This window comes from Phymastichus coffea, unplaced genomic scaffold (genome assembly GCF_024137745.1).
Source record: "Phymastichus coffea isolate CEN01 unplaced genomic scaffold, Cenicafe_Pcof_1.1 PCOF00005, whole genome shotgun sequence".
Classification (NCBI taxonomy): Eukaryota; Metazoa; Arthropoda; class Insecta; order Hymenoptera; family Eulophidae; genus Phymastichus; species Phymastichus coffea.
In genome coordinates, this window is record NW_026706816.1 from 4,468,452 (window position 1) to 4,485,047 (window position 16,596).

A 16,596-nucleotide genomic window follows, 5' to 3' on the forward strand; every position below is an offset into this window, starting at 1 on the left:
AACAAAGGCTGATCAGAGAGGTGCAGAAGACAGAGACACAAGATTTGCAGACACATTTATATACGCACACATATACATAAAACACGCATACACACGCACATACATACACAAAACACATACATTAGCAAGTACACAAACTGGACACGAGACACAAATAGTGAAGTTGGAAATGTAAACCAAAATGTAACAAAAGTTAAAATAATAAAACACACACACACTCATATATATAATCTCTCTTTCTCATTGCATTTTTCTCGGCTTATATCTCTCATCACTTCTATTCGAGAGCTCGTACAGATCAGACGTGAATCGAAGCGCTCTCCGAAACCGAATCTAAGCTACTTATTGAAAGTAATACATATAAGATCTCATAAAATAAATCTAGTTAAAATCGTTTTAACTTAAAATCAGCCATTATGGCTGGAAATAAAGAAAATGAGCAAGACACTGAGCGGAATACAGTGAACATCAAACGATCCAGAGATAGTCCTGAAGAAAATAGAATAAACAAGAAACGGCAAGCAAGTATCAACGAGTTTTGGCTGGGAAATTCAAAGAACACAACAGTTGAAGTAAGTAACAGATTTAAAGTACTGGAAAACAATGAAACAAGCAACAAAAATAAAGAGCCAGCAACACCGAAAGCCATCAAACCACCAAAATCTCCGTCCATATTCGTAAGTGAAGTTTTAAACATCAATCCATTAATTGACCTTCTTAATAACGTCGCGAAAAATAAATACACACTAAAAGTTCTGAATAATAACGAAATTCAAATTCAAATCAATAATCCTGAACTATTCACTAACACAATAGCCGAGTTAGACAAAAAAAAACTAAATTTTACACTTTTCAAAAATAAGAAAACAAACCGTTTAAAGCTGCACTCAAAAACATGCATGCATCGGTCAATATAACAGATCTAAAACGAGGAATTGAAACCTTCAATCACAAAGTAATAACAATTTTTAATATTAAACACAAAATAACAAATCAACCTTTCCCAACATTTTTTATAGGAATAAAAATAAATGAAAACAATAAAGAAATATATAAAATTAACAAACTAATGAGCCAAATAATTTATTTTGGAGAACCATATAAAAAAACAGAAATTCTCCAATGCATGAGATGTCAAGAATATGGCCATACAAAAACTATTATCATAAAACACCAGTTTGCGTTAAATGCGGTAATAATCGTCTTTCAACGGAGTGTTCCATTCAACAAAAAATAAAAGAAGTTAAATATGCGAAGTGCGGAGGAAACCACGTAGCTAGTTATAAAGACTGCAGTACAAGGAAATTACTTGAGAAAAAATTATTTCCAACTCTAAGACCAAATCAAATAACAAGTACAGAAAATATCGTTGGATCACACGTCTCATACATACGCAGGCCGTAGCCGGAAATTTAAATACAGCACAAGAAGAATCAAAACAAATGCAGACACGTCAACCAATAGTAAACAATAATAATGAGAATCAGCTGGTAAATATGATGACTGCTTACCACGCTCATAAATAAGACATAATGAACACAAAAATAAAAATAGTAATTTGGAACGCTAACAGCTTAGCGCAAAGGAATATAGAAATAAAATCTTTTCTGATAGAAAACAATATAGTTAGTTAGTTTATTTATTTACAACTTATATGTTACATTTGGATTACATTTCTTGTATTACTATTTGTGTCTCGTATCCAGTTTGTGTAGTTGATTATGTATGTGTTTTGTTTGTGTGTGTCTGTGTGAGGGCGCGCGTGCGTGTGTGTGTGTGTTGTATAAATATGTGCATTTGTAGGTGTGTCTGCAACTCTTGTGTCCCTGTCTTCTGCGCCTGCCTGTTCCTTCTTTTCTTCTCATTTTTTTTCTGATTAATCTTCTCTTCCTCTTTCTCTCTCCAAGATCTACCTTTTCCGCTCTTCTGTTTTTTTTTTTTTCTCTTTCTTGCATATTTTCTTTTCAGCTTTTCCTTTATTACTTTCTTTTGCCTTTTAACCTTTGCCTTTCCTTTTCTTTTGCTCTCCTTCTTGCTAATCATTTCATCTATCTTTCTCCTTATTAAGGCTTTGACACCTTTTTCTTGTTTCCTATTGCTCCCTCTGCCTTTCCTTTCCTCAACCTCACTAATTTTTCCTTAGTATCTTATAATTTGTCTTCTAATTTACCTTTTTCTTTCTCTTCTTCGATTCTTCTTCTTTTCCATTTTGCTCCATCCTCCAATACCTGCTTCCTCTCGCTTGTGTAGCTGCTAGTAGGTATGTTTTGTGTGTGTGTGCATGTGTATGTTTATGTTTGCGCGTATGTTCGTGTTTTCTGTGTATGTGTGTGTATGTGTCTGTGTGTAGATATGTCTGCGAGTCTTGCTTCTCTGTCTTCTGTTTTCGTCTCTCCTTAGGGTCTTGCAGCTTCGTCTTCTTGCTTTTCTTTTTCTTTCTTCTCTTCGTTACTTCTTTTCCATTTTAGCTCCATCATCCACGCTATCTTTTCTTTGCTTCCTATTATTATTTTTTCCCATTCTTCCCCTTCCTTTCTGCTTTCTTCACATTTTTCTACCATGTGCTTCCAATTTTCTTCCTCTTTCATACACATTCTGCATCTCTTATTTTCTTCTTTTTCCCAATACCTGCTTCTCTCGTTTCATTACCTAACCTAAACCTTTCCCTTATTTGCAGGCCTTTTATTCTTCCTTCTCCTTGAATTTTCTTTAACCTATACCTTTTCATTTCTTCTTTCAGCTCTTTCCACTCATTTATGTATCTTGGTTTTTCTAGTTTTTCTTCTAGTTCTTTTTCATCTTTTTTCTTTAGCTCATCTCTTATTTCTTCCCAAAACTCTTCCCTCATTTCATCTCCCTCTTCCCTCTCTCTGTATATTTCACTTTTTCCCAGCCTTTCCTCTCTCTTCTTTGGGTTGGCTTCGCGTGGACGTGCGCAGGGAATATTTTATGTCCCTGCTAATGTACAGGTGCTTGACCATGCGTGAGCCTGGCTACCTGGCTGAGCTCTTCATAGGGCACAAGTCAAGGTATCCGGGTAGGGCGGGGCAGGCTGAGCTTAGAGTTGCTAAGGTTAGAACGGAGACGGCTCGCAGGTCTTTTCAGGTGATGGGTGCCCATCTCTGGAACACTCTTCCATCTGACCTGCGACATGCGCCGTCGCTTAGCAGCTTTAAGAGGGGGGCACGCGGATACTTTGCGTCATTGAATGCGTAGGGTGGTACCACTGGAGTATTTTTATTTCTATTAGTTTACTGTATAAATGTTTGTACAGTTATTTATTTACGTGTTTGTAGTGAATTATATTTATTTATTTATTATTGTGCTGTTTTGTGTCTATATGACGAAAACTAGTCTAAACTTTTGACTGCATTACTAGTTTTAAGATAAGCAAGCTAGACTGTAGTGATAAGAATTATTGTTTCCTCTGGAATATCGAACTGTGAACTAGTCAAATTCTAGTCTATTTATTTTAACGTAATGACTACAATCATAATTTTATTTATTGACTGAGGAACTACAACTGTAATCGAACTGTGATGAAATGTGATGCCTGTACGGTATAATGTAAACTGACTGAAAGCTGTGACAATTACTGTATATATTTATATATTATTGTATTTTATGTTTTGCCATCACGGTGAATAAATTCTTATCTATCTATCTATCTATCTCCTCCTTCTTACCCTTTTTATCTTTTTCATTTCTTCTTTTTCATACCTCATTGCTCTTTCTAATGCTGTTCCTTTCATTTCTTGTCTTCCTGTTTCCTATCGTATTAAGTAACTTGGCGTGTTTCTATCTAATCCCAATACCCACTTTATGTATTTTCGTTGTACTCTCTCTATTTCCTCATAACTCTTCCATCCCCAGATTTCTGCTCCATACATAATCACGCTTTTCGCCAGAGCATCGAACAGGTTCATCCTTAGTTCCCAGTATTCTCTAAATAGCTTTTCTCCTAGCCCCCATAGCTTTCCGAGTCCCATATTTATTTTCCCTTCTACATTCTTTATCTGCTTTTTATTTCCGTTATTTCTGCTTATCACATATCCCAAGTAGTTGTTCTCTTTAATCATCTCTATCTTCTCACCTTCCCATTCGAATTTTTCTTCCTTATCCCTTCCTCCTCCTCTCCTGCATTTCATCATCTTTGATTTTCCTACATTTAACTCTAATCCCCTTTCTTGCAGGTATCTTTTTAATTTTTTCAGCATTGCTTTCATTCCACTTTCACTCTTTGCCATCATCACTATATCATCTGCGTATTCTAATGACCATATTTTCTTCTTTTCTATCACTACCCCTCCTTCCTGCACCTGCTTGATCTTCACTTCCAGGTCGGCGAAGGCAAGATTAAATAGAGTGGTTCTCAAAGGGCACCCTTTCCTTACGCCTTTGTAAGTCTCAAATTCCCCAATTATTTCTCCTCCAACTTTTACCTTACTCCCCGTTTTCTTGTATATTTCTTCTATTCTTTTCCTAATTTTTCTATTTATCCCTTTCTCTTTCATTGTTTCCCATATTTTCATCCTCTTTATTTTATCAAAAGCGGCCTTCATGTCTGCAAAGAGTACGAATAGTTTTCCTCCTTTTTACTTATTTCCTTCCCTATTATTGTTTTTAATATATATATTGCGACCATTGTTCCTCTTTTCTTCCTAAATCCCATCTGCGTATCCCTTAGCGTTTCTTTAGCTTCTAGTTTTCTTTCCAGCTTTTTCCTCAGTATTTCCGCATATATTTTATATCCCGTATCCATCAGCGTTATTCCTCTATAGTTTCCTACTTCTTCTTTCCTCCCTTTCTTATATATTGGTACCATTATTCCCTTCCTTCATTCTTACGGATATCCTTCTCTGTTCCATATTCTGTTTAAGCATTTTGTCATATCTTCTATCAAGCCTTCCGTACCTTCCAACCACACTTCATTTGCTATACCATCTTCTCCTGTCGCCTTTTTCTTTCTCATTTGTCTTATTACTTCTTTTACTTCTCTTTCTTTGATTTCTTGTCCTTCCTCTCCTTCGCTGTCTTCGGTTTCTTCCCCTTTGCTTTCTTCCTTTTCTTTCTCTCCCAGTTATTCGTTGAAGTGGTTTAACCATTCATCTTATCCTATATTTTCATCTAATCCAATTCTTTTCTTCCTATTGCCATTCACTTTATCCCAGAATTTTCTTCTCGTCTTATCTTTTCTTATTTCTTCTGCCACTCTTTTACCCTCATCTTCTTTTACTTTTCATATTTCCTCTCTGTATTCTCTCTTTGTTTCTAGGTATTTGCCTCTGTCTCCTTCCCCTTTTCTTACCTTATTTAACTCTGCCATCACCCTAGCCCTTTTTATCTTACATTCTTTTCTCCACCAGCGTTTTTTCGATCCTTTTTTTTCTTACCTTCTTTTTTACAACTACGTTCTTCACTCTATCTATTCAGTCTATCTTCTTCAGTCTATCATTCTTTCTTCCTCTTCTTTTCTTTCTTCCGCTATTTTGTCTCCCAATTCCACCTCTATTGGTAAGTGGTCTGACTTTACCCTCTCCTTTATTTAAACCCTTTTAATCGCCTCATCACCTTCCCCGTTACCTACTGCACAGTCTACCGTTGACATTCCTCTCGCTCCTATATATGTTATTTCTCCCTCTTCATCTCCTTCTTTTCTCCCATTCGTTATCACTAAGCCCATTCCTCCTAGCCATTTTATCATTTCTTTTCCCTCTGCGTTTAACACTTTATCCTTGGCCTTGTTTTCCTCTAGGTTTTCTACTGTCTCCCATTCTCTTCCTTCGTTTTCTGTTCTTGCCTTGAAGTCTCCTTCTATAATTATTGTTTTTCCTCTGTTCTCCTCTATCTCTTCGCTTAGGTATTCATAGTTTTCCTTCTTCTTATGTTGCATATACAACGATGCTATCATGTATTCCCTCTCTGCGATATTTATTTCTCCTACTATTACCTCACTTGTCATTTCTTTCTTCCATTCAATCTTACTCATCCCTTTCCTCTCTCTTACCGCCATTATTCCTCCCCCTATTTCTCTCCCCCTTCTTCTTTCCCTTCTTGAGTCCCTTCACTCTATGCTGTACCCTTTCAGTTGTTTCTCCACACCAGTTCTTGCCCCTTGTCTCTTGACCCATGTTTCCGTTAGCCCTATTATGTCGAATTCCCTAACATATTCTCAGTCGTCTTCCTCCATGCTCCTCACCCCCGCCACGTTCCAGAATAGTATTTTTACTGCCTTTCTCCCCTCTCTCTCCCTTCTCTCCTCTCTCTCTCTTTTATCTCTATTGTTTTCGAAACCCTTCCACCCCCTTTCCTACCATTTTTCCCTCTCTCTCGCTCCACCACCATTCTTCTTCCTCTGACTTCACCCCGTTATGCCACATCTTTACCTCTTTACCTTTACTTTTTATTTCTTTCGCTTTCCTTCTTACTTCCTCTTTTATCCTTCTCTGCTTCCACGTCCAGTCCTGATCGATGCATATCTTTTTCTTTGCCAGATTCTTTTTCTTCTTCATAATTCCTTCTTTTTGTTCCCATGAAGCGCATCTAATTTGCCACATATTGTTCCTTCTTTCTCTCCGATCATCCCTCTCCGCTGTTCCACCTATTCTTCTCAGATTCACTATCTCTCCGTTCATTTCTAGTACCTCTCTTAACCAGACCTCTGCCTCTCCCTTCTTTTCCCATCATAACTCACCCTCTAAGTCTGTCACTATTATATTGTTTATCCTACTTTCTCTATCCATTTTTTCTCTCATATGCTCTAATTCTTCCTTATTGCCTACTTCTGTTCCTCTTTACTTCTTGTTTCTTCCTTCTATGCTTTCTTTTAGTTTTACGCACTCCTCTTTCAACTGGTCCATCCTCTCTCCCATTTTTCCTGCAGTTTCTCTTCTCTACGTTCTGCTTTTTCCCTTTCTTCTTTCGTCTGTTTCTTTCTTTCTTCTCTCTCTCTCTTGTTCTTTCCTAACTTTTCCTATTTCCTTCTCCCAACTTTCTTCTCTTCTTTTCCCGTCTGCCTCCATTCTTTCCATTTTTCCCATTATTTCTTTAAACATTTCTGTCCATTCTTTCCTCCTCCTCACATACCTCTCTTAATTACCTTATATCTGTCCGTATCTTTTCCATTATATCTTCTGCACCACTACTTTTTCCCACTTCTCTTATCGTGTTGTCCAATCCTTCTCCCACCTCCCCTTCCATCTCGCTCCCCTCGCTTTCACTCTTGCATCTCTTTGCCTCTCTCATTTCTCCTCTATTATTCTCCCTCAGCCCCTCTCCGCTCTCTCTCCCCCTCACCACCTTTACTCTTTTCTTCTTTTCCTCCTCTGGGCTTTTCTTATCCATCCTTCCACCTTTATCTCTTAATTTTTCTGTTGTCACAAATCTTAATTCGACTCTCTAATTTTACTCGTGATCCCACCTTTATTCCCTGTCTTACCTTTTCTGTCTCCGCCTTTGCTTCTTACCGCCCCTCCTCTCTGCCTGCCTTTCTCGCTTCCTGATTTTCTCTCTTAACCTCAACTTTTCTTTTTTGTTTATTCCTCTCTTTCTGCTTTTTCCTGCTCTTCTCCAAGCCTCTCTCTCTCTCTCTCTACTCCACTCCTCTTCCGCCTCTACGCTCTTTTCACCTCTATTTCTCTCCTCAAACACTTTTCCTCTTTAACTTTCTCACCAAAACTTGCACTCACAGCCAAGACACGTCCACACTCTTCCACCGGCCTTCCTTCTCCAACTTTTAGAATAGTTTAGATGAGCTATCTTACTATATAGAGTGTTGGCACTGCTGTAGCCTCATACGGTACTCACAACAGCTATTTGTCAGCAACTCACTATCGCGATCCTTGATCTTCATGTTTCTAAGTTACACTATCAATTGCCTATATCAGTGCCTACTAGATTCTAGATAATTAATCAAATATTTGTGTCTGTGATTTAGTTAATAAAAAGAAAAAAGTTACAGAACATTTTTTTTTGTCATTTTGCGATTATTGTAATAATAAAAAATATTAAGAGAATATTTTTTTTGTAAAATATTTTCTGATAAAAAAAGCGAAAATATTATTTCCATATATGAAGCTGTTTTGTACATTATTGCATGTAAAAGCTGGCATTCATGCCGCAGGTTACTATCGCTACTATTGATAAACAGTTAAAAATAGAAAAAATTATATTGTTTTAAACTCTAACAGAATATCATCTATAATATTTCTAACGCAGCTTAAAATAAACTATTATTATTTTGACTTCAATTATTTTTACAGGATCCGAATACAGGCTTCATGACAAATACTCCATATGAAGTTTTCACTATAACTCCTGGTAGGCGTTATAGATTTCGTATGATAAACTCATTTGGGTCTGTATGCCCAGCACAAATAACATTTCAAGGACATCAACTAACGCTTATTGCAACGGATGGTGAACCAGTTCAACCAGTAAATGTAAATACTATTATTTCTTTTTCCGGTAAGTTGATTATTAAAACTTCTATTAAGTTCAAATAATATGTAAATAATTTTTTCAAATATGCTAAAAATAAGTTACTAATGTACGATGAATTCAATCATTATAGTACAATTAGAGTACGTATTTTGTTTCAAACAAGATTTTGACTTCCTAATTTTATTTTATTCACTAAATAAAAAATCTTTAGTCTTTATTTTATTTCTTAAAGTGATTGTAAACTTAATTTAAAGTATTAATATAAACATATTACTATTTGAAAGGGAATAAAGTAATAAAAAGAGATATCAGATCAGGGGATCATTAGATTAGTGGGGATATCGGTTCACGTATGATCTGAAGTTCGTGTGAAGAACATTACGAGCTTCGGTACGTTTGAAAGGTTTTTTCAAAATCTAAGTGATATGTATATTAAATATAAATGATGCTTTTTTCTAATGTCTTCTAATGATAATTCTATTTTAAAAAATGAAACATTTCTTGCCCACTGTTAACTCTTGTTCACAGTCTGATTTGACTTTTCCTTCGTTTTCTACTGCAAAACAGCAACCTGTCATACACAAGAAAACTGAAGAAAAGCGGTACCAGAGCTAAAGCGCTACTTCATATATACGCGTAAATGTGTTAGGGCAATTCGGCGAAAATCAAGACCATATAATGAGCGTGACGTCAAGAGCATGGGAAATTTATTGTTTACGATGCAAAATCAATAATTGGAAAGTTTTTTTTTTACGAACAAAAATATTTTTCAGTCAATTTTCTCGCGCTACTCGAATCTCAAGTTATTATAATCATTCAATATGTATTTGTTAACTTAATTTAATTTACAAGTAAGTATCGATAGTAATTTTGTAACAACGAAATATGATGCAAATTCGAATATATAACAGTGATCCTAACACTTTAAGAAAGAGATACAAGAATTTGATCCTTTGATAACTGATTTTCGACTGAGTTATCAATTAATTAAAATTTATAATTTATTTAAACAATTAAAATTTGTGTTGCGAGATGGCGATCCAACTGTACATACATATAAAATTACTGATAACGATTGTTACCCGGTTGTTAATTTTATAATGGCACTTATAATTTTAAGAGGCGGTTTTTCCTTAAAAAACGATTTATACTAAAAAATTCGTTATCTTCTACTTGATTTTTTAAGTCACTAATTTTTAATTTCAAGCGAGCCACATTGCGACAAAATCTGTACAAAGTTTATGTGAATATCAAAAAAAGCGTCGTATGGACTATCAAGCGTAAAAAGGAGCCGTTTTTGCAAGTATAAATTCGCTCGTCGCTGCGGCCAGAGGACTTAGACCCTACCTTGCCTAGCAGCGCGAGTACTGATTGAACTAAAGACTCAGCTATTTCTTCAGACCAATTTTCATTATTCAGTGGTTAGCCTGCTATTTCTTTGCTATATGATAATCTAAGCGCTCAACTTATAAGACTCTTTCTCTTATGAGAAAAAAGCAGCCTTAGATTATCTCCTCTTCAAAATTAATATTGCCTAGAAATGAAATTGAGTATTCGTTGCGGCGCTGTCGGACTTTCCTTCGATAGATGCAACAGTACTCAATTGTATTTCAAACGGCTCATTGAAGCAGCGAACTACGTGGATAACACTGTGTTCGCTATTCGTTAATTGTAGCAATATTAAAACTCAAAATACTTTTACGTGTCAACTTCTTGCTTACTCTTGAAAACACGATTATCAATAGATCTTAGAGTCCGAACTATTTATTTGAATAACGTAGGATAAGGATTAAACGTTACACTTGCCTATATTGCAAGGGGAAAACTCATTAGCTATGGTGCGCCACAGCTATGCCTCGCGATTTTGGGTTCTATTTCGGTTAAGGAAGCTAGCGCTAACTCCCACAAATACAAATTCACTGTAAATGGCTGAAAAATTGAGGCCAAGCAATTAAGAAATATTAAACGTCGATTTCATATATATACATAAAAATGGCGATCTTTTTATTACACCTTTATAACATTAATTACAAAATTAATCAATTATTTCTAGATTGAGTGAGCGGACTCGCTCACATATCAAAATGCGATCAACAAAACCAAATTTGAATTAATAAGTAAGAATTACAAAGACTGAGCATATTCGCTCACTCTCGGAAACGCGACAATCAAGCGTAATTTGAGCTGAGATAACACGAGCGAATTCGCTCAGTGTCTTCGACGCTGACGGATGAAATTACGGCCGCAAAGTTCCGAGCAAAAGCTGGTGCAGAGAGATAGAAATAAATTTAGATGCTTTGGAGAACAACCCACCAGGTTCCGTCGTACTCCACTCGCAAGTGACAAACATATTGATATGAGCTGACAGAAAATTGGCTGCTGGCAGTTGTTCTGATTGGTCTGACTCGGTAACCTAGTACATTGGTATCGCAATTTGTTGTTGGACCCGCTGAAGCCTCGTGCTTTTTAAATGAATGTAAAAGTTATACATAAAAGCACGTGAGTGATTTTGAGGGAGTAAGCGAGATCTAAGAATTTAAATAACAAAAGCACTTGTTAGAATAGAAATCATTTAATGAGTAATAAGGCAATACAATCGAACGTAGCACGAAAGGGTAAGAGCCAAGAATTAGAGTTGAGTGTCAGGGAGAGAAAGAAGCAGCAAACGAGTGGATATTTACAGTACACAGGAGCAAACGTACGCTCAAAAATATCTGGCTGATCGGAAAAAACACTCGGCTATAGTCTCTTGAACTGGGCCTAATCGCTGGGAGCCTAGATTGCGGTACGATGATGAATCGCTGCTATCAAGGCTTGGCTCGTCCGGTTTCTAAGCCCTAGATTATCGGATAGTAGCCTAGGGGCTCATCACACATACACACATACACACACAAAGCCAAAGAATAGCATTGACGAATGGATGTGTGTTAACTCGTACAAGGTTCTACTCTAAGTGCCCAGCATTCTCTTTCTCTCTCTCTGCTTTTCATTAGCATACCACGTAGATTTATCAACTATTCGCTTTCTTTTCCTCTGTAGCAACAGTTCAATGGCAGCTGTCAATCTGTTTCTTATCTTATGGTTAACTGTATGATGTCGGTCAATTATATTTTTGCCTATAAAAATAGAGATTTCTTAAAACTTTAAAGTTAAATGTCATAGTAAAATTTCATGTACAGAAACCAGTTTAGGCGCGTTTGGAAGGTCTTTTCAAGAGATTAGACTGAATAAACGTATGCCTAATAACGATAAAACAAAACGAACAAATTGTGACATAAGAATCAAAACAAATATTCAGGTGAAGATAAGTAAATACTGCCAGAATGAAAATATAAATAAAATATGATAGTTCAGCACTATATTAAATTCAAAGTTTTCAAATGTTCATTATATTATTTCCTTTATTATTATGGTTAATAAATTGAATATAGTAAAAATATAGTACTGAACCATCATATTTTATTTGTGTTTTCTTTTTTGTAGTATTTACCTAGTTTTATCTGAATATTTGTTTTGATTCATTTGTTAGGCTCTGTTCGTTTTGTTTTATTATTACTTAGACATAAGTTTTTTCGGTCTGACTATATTGATATTTTCAAGGATCGTTTGAAAAGTCCGTGCACAATCAGAGATAATGCAACTGGTGCGTATTGAAGTTTCTTTTCAGTTAGTAGCATATCTTGGAAGAGCATACATCAAATTTCGGTCAATTCTGTCTATTATTTCGTGTTTAACGTTCGTTTGAAATAAAGAAATCAAGTAGTTGTAAAAAATGTCTGAAAAAAAATTTCGTATGTTGATTGAAGATTACTTTATTAGAGGTATAACACTTCAGAAAACTAAACAGAAGCTTTATCAACAGTATGATGATTATGCACTTTGAATTATAATGGTTTATAAGTGGTTTCAAAATTTTCAGAATGATCATATGAGCACAAATAACGCTGAACATCTTGGACACCTTATTGTGGTTAACACTCCAAAAATCATTAATAAAATCCGTGATATATCGATGGCTGCCAGAAGTGTGAAGGTGCGTGAAATTACTAGTGTTGTAGGTTTCTCAGACGAATGGATACATAACATTTTGCCGCAACATTTGGACATGAAAAAGCTACCCGCATAGTGGGTGTCGCGATTGTTCACGATTGACCAAAAACGAGATCGTGTGTAGCAAGAACAGTTTTGAGCTGTTCCAGCAAAATGCGCAGGACTTTAGGCATCGTTTCATGACTACGAATGAAACATGGACACATCCACTATACTCCTTAGACCGAATAACAGCCTAAACAATGAATCTGTACCAAAAAAGGTAAAGACCATTCCTTCAGTTAGGAAATGGTGACTGTCTTTTAGGATTCGCAAATAATCTTCACCAACTATCTAAAAAAGGATAAAACCATTACAGGTAAATATTATTCATCGTTATTATATCGTTTAATAAGTAAATTGCAAGACAAGCACCCAAAATTGATCTACAAAAAAGTTCTCTTCCTTCCCGATAATGTACCATCCGTCACCCCGGCAAATATGGCTGCAAAATTGATGGGAATGAGATTTCAACACGTTTCATATTCCACCTATTTTCCATATTTTAATTCGGCGGACTATTATTTGTTTCCTAATATGAAAAAATGGCTGACGAGGAAATGATTTTATTCAAACGAGGAGGTAATTATAGGAACGAATTTTACAGACTTGGACAGATCCTATTATTTGGAAGGAATCAACAAAATAGGGCAGCGTTGGATAAAGTAATAAGCTTAAAAGGAGACTATATTGAAAAATAAAAAAGATTTATTAAAAAAAATAAGTAGTTTTCATTTTTGCATGGTCTTTTCAAACGACCCTGGGATATTACAATTATGTCATCGTCATCATCAACAGCAACATCCACATGTTGTCAAAGAGAAGAAGCATAAGTCGATGTGTCACTCGATTTGACTGCCACTGTAAGTACTTGAATTATAGAAATAAGTAAATGATTAATAAATATAAATTAAAAATTATAATTAAAATTTTTTTTACAGAGAAATATTCCGACGGTGAAGAATGTTAAGTACGTTCGACGAAAAGTTATATTAATTCCGGCCTAACCAACGGTCAGGAAACCCACTCGCCCCTCGAAGGTCGTAGGATCGAAAAAAATTGAAAGAATAATATTAAAAAAGAAAAAACATTGTAAAAATTGTAGAATTTATGAAATAAAATAAAATAAAATAAACTAATAAAATAAATTAAAAAAAATAAATAATGCATCAAACCATTAACGCGCAAAATCGCATTTTTGTGCACACAATTTCAAGCGTCCGACTCATACAGAAAAAAACGGTTTCTTTTTCCCAAAATACCAGCTAGGAGGTTTTCGAAAGTGCTCTTTCAGAATCTGGTACCAGTTTTATGTTAAATTGTCAACAGCCCTATATATTTTGCATTTTAATAAAAAAAGACCCATTTTTCCGGTTTTTTAAAAATTTTTTCTCGATTATTTTCCTGTTGCGGCATTCAAATCAATATTCTATCAACAGAAATCGCGGTCCCGATGTTTGAGCTTTCGTAAACCGTCTGGGGAGATTTTTTTTTCTTCCAGCATTTTTACAAAATGGCGGTTTTTTATAGCAGTGCTCTATGAAAGTTTATATTTTTTTACTCCAAAAGTATCAACTTTACAAAAAAAGTTAGTACTATAAAAAATATTTCAAATTATTCAAAGAATATATGTGAATTTTTTCAGAGCTGATTAAAAAAATTTTGGCTTTGAAATTGTGTGCACAAAAATGCGATTTTGCGCGTTAATGGGTTAATTTACTTTTGAGAGAACACGTGAGATATATATAGCATATATATATATAGTACGTAGTATATAGTATAGACCCCTATAGAGCATGCGTGCAGCTATAGTTAGTTTGGAGAGCAAATGGAGAACAGTAGTTTGCTACTATACTAGAGATGTCAACTCAAGCGAAGAAGAGAGGGAGAAAGAGCATGCTTTACTACTATAGTAGCGCATCCCCAAGCTAGCACTATAGACAGCATGCCCACTATGGTTTACGCTGAGCCAGAGCTAGAGAGAGAGAGTTACATATGCTGTTATGATTAGGTATTAAGTAAAGGCATATATTTAAAATTAAATGCTTTTATTCATAAAATTTAATATGATGTATAGTATGTTATACATTTTAATTTGTTTAGCTTATGTTGAATTGTATTAATTACATTTTATTTAAAGAGTATATTAACTATATTAAACTGATTTCTTTACATCGCCGCTGATAGGATTATACTGTACAATTCGATCGTGTAGAATTAAACAATAGGCTGCAGTATTATCAGGAATATCTTCTCTCATGTCAAACTCTAGGCGGACGTCTACAGGAGCACTTTTGATAGATTCATTTTGTTCCGAACAATCTATCACGATTAACGGTAATTTTTCAATGAAATTTATTTTATTAATCAATGGTTCATTTTCTTTTGCATAATATGCACTTTGAAAGTTAACGTACATATCATAAATTACTGCATACTGATTTTGATTAATGTTTAAATTTAGATTTCTATATGGATAGCATTGAGAGTTTAGAAATAATTTAACATCACAAATGTTATAATGGTCAAAGTGACTAGAAGAAGCAGCTACTTCATTTTTTCGTTGTGTCTAAAAAGCTAAAATAACGAAACGAGGTTTTTCCAATTTTCCACACTCCAGACATGTTTGGATATTCGAGGTAATTTTGGCTACTCGTATAACTCCCAAGTGCAATAACTCATATCGATCGCTCTACCACGACTAATTTAATTAAGTAATTTGATTTTTTTCTCTATCAGCTGCTACTACATATGGCACTATAACTATTCAATTTTATTCAGAGTAATTTTAATTTTTTCATAAGTAATTACTCCATTTGTATTGATAGATGTGATTATGGTAGCATTCAAATCATTTCTCGATTTTGTAATAATAAGCTCATGTTTAACATTTACTACAATTTTTCGATAATATTCAGCAAATCCAAGCAGCATACTGAGAGGTATAGTAACATCGAAATAACCTTTATCATTTGTAAGTGATACTTCTTTGTCACTAATCCAACCAGCATATATATAGTATGCACTTTACGTTAGTTTATATAAGACCTGTAGTAATATTACACTCTACGCGTAAAGCATTCACTTTGAGTATAGTTACAAGTAAATCAGAGCTATAAGTTTCGTTTGCAGATAGCTCTCATCTAGTAAAGCATAAAATTGAACCAATAGAATGTTTTGATTTGAAATTTATTTTATGACTACACTGAATAACACTACGTAGAGTATTATTTTGTGGTTTACACTAATTGATATTTGATTAAGCGTTAACGTTTCATGTAGAAAACTCTCAATATCTTCTATCTCATAGCTACCTATCGGTAAAACGATTTCGTGTTCGCCAACGTAAAATTTATTATTACCAACGTCAATATTTGGTATTGAATTAAATGTTAATAGCTCATTAATTATTAATTATTAATTAACTAATTATTATAATTATTATTAATTAACTAATTGTTAATGTTAACTAAGCCTAGTATATATTTTTTATTAGGTGACAACTCTATTGGTGAAAAATAATTTTCTTCAAGAACTGATAAACTTCCTGACAGACTCAACGTTCGTGTGTTCTCCATCAGAGTTTTTTTATTAAATGACTGTTTTCTCATTCATTACATCTATTTATAGTTTATTCGAAAGAAATTTTAGGCAAAGGTGTCCGCAGTTATAGGTATTGAAATCTTGATATCTCATATAGTTATATTTAACTTTTTTGACTTTGAGTAATAAATCTATAGGAGGTTGAAGATCACCAAAACTATCAAAATATATAACTTCATAACCTTTCTTTTTATATGCTACCCAGTGCGTACCTGGTCCATTTTTATCACCTAAATTGATAACAGCTGATTCTTGATAGTGAGGTTCGTCAGATGGTAAATCGTTACGCATGAGAACACCTCAAAAATTTGCAATTTTTAGTATTTTAGCATATTTTTTTATATCAAAATTAGTTAGAGAGCGTTTAGGCAAAACTATTTCAAAGTTTTTTTTTTCTTAAACCTTGTCCACTAACATGTGGTTTGAGATGAAGACCATAACCTTTACTATGAGGCTTCAGAT

At 34.6% G+C, this 16,596-nt stretch overlaps 1 protein-coding gene across 1 annotated transcript in view; it reads left to right on the top strand.

Moving 5' to 3' along the window:
• The window catches only part of LOC131667926 (uncharacterized), a 149,131-nt gene extending 136,563 nt beyond the window's left edge, over window positions 1-12,568 (top strand). Inside the window, exons 4-6 of the mRNA XM_058941706.1 lie at window positions 8,262-8,466; window positions 11,622-11,740; window positions 12,362-12,568. Coding sequence (XP_058797689.1) covers window positions 8,262-8,466; window positions 11,622-11,740; window positions 12,362-12,568 — 531 coding nt within the window. The remainder of the gene's footprint in view (window positions 1-8,261; window positions 8,467-11,621; window positions 11,741-12,361) is intronic.
• Window positions 12,569-16,596: the final 4,028 nt, after the last annotated feature.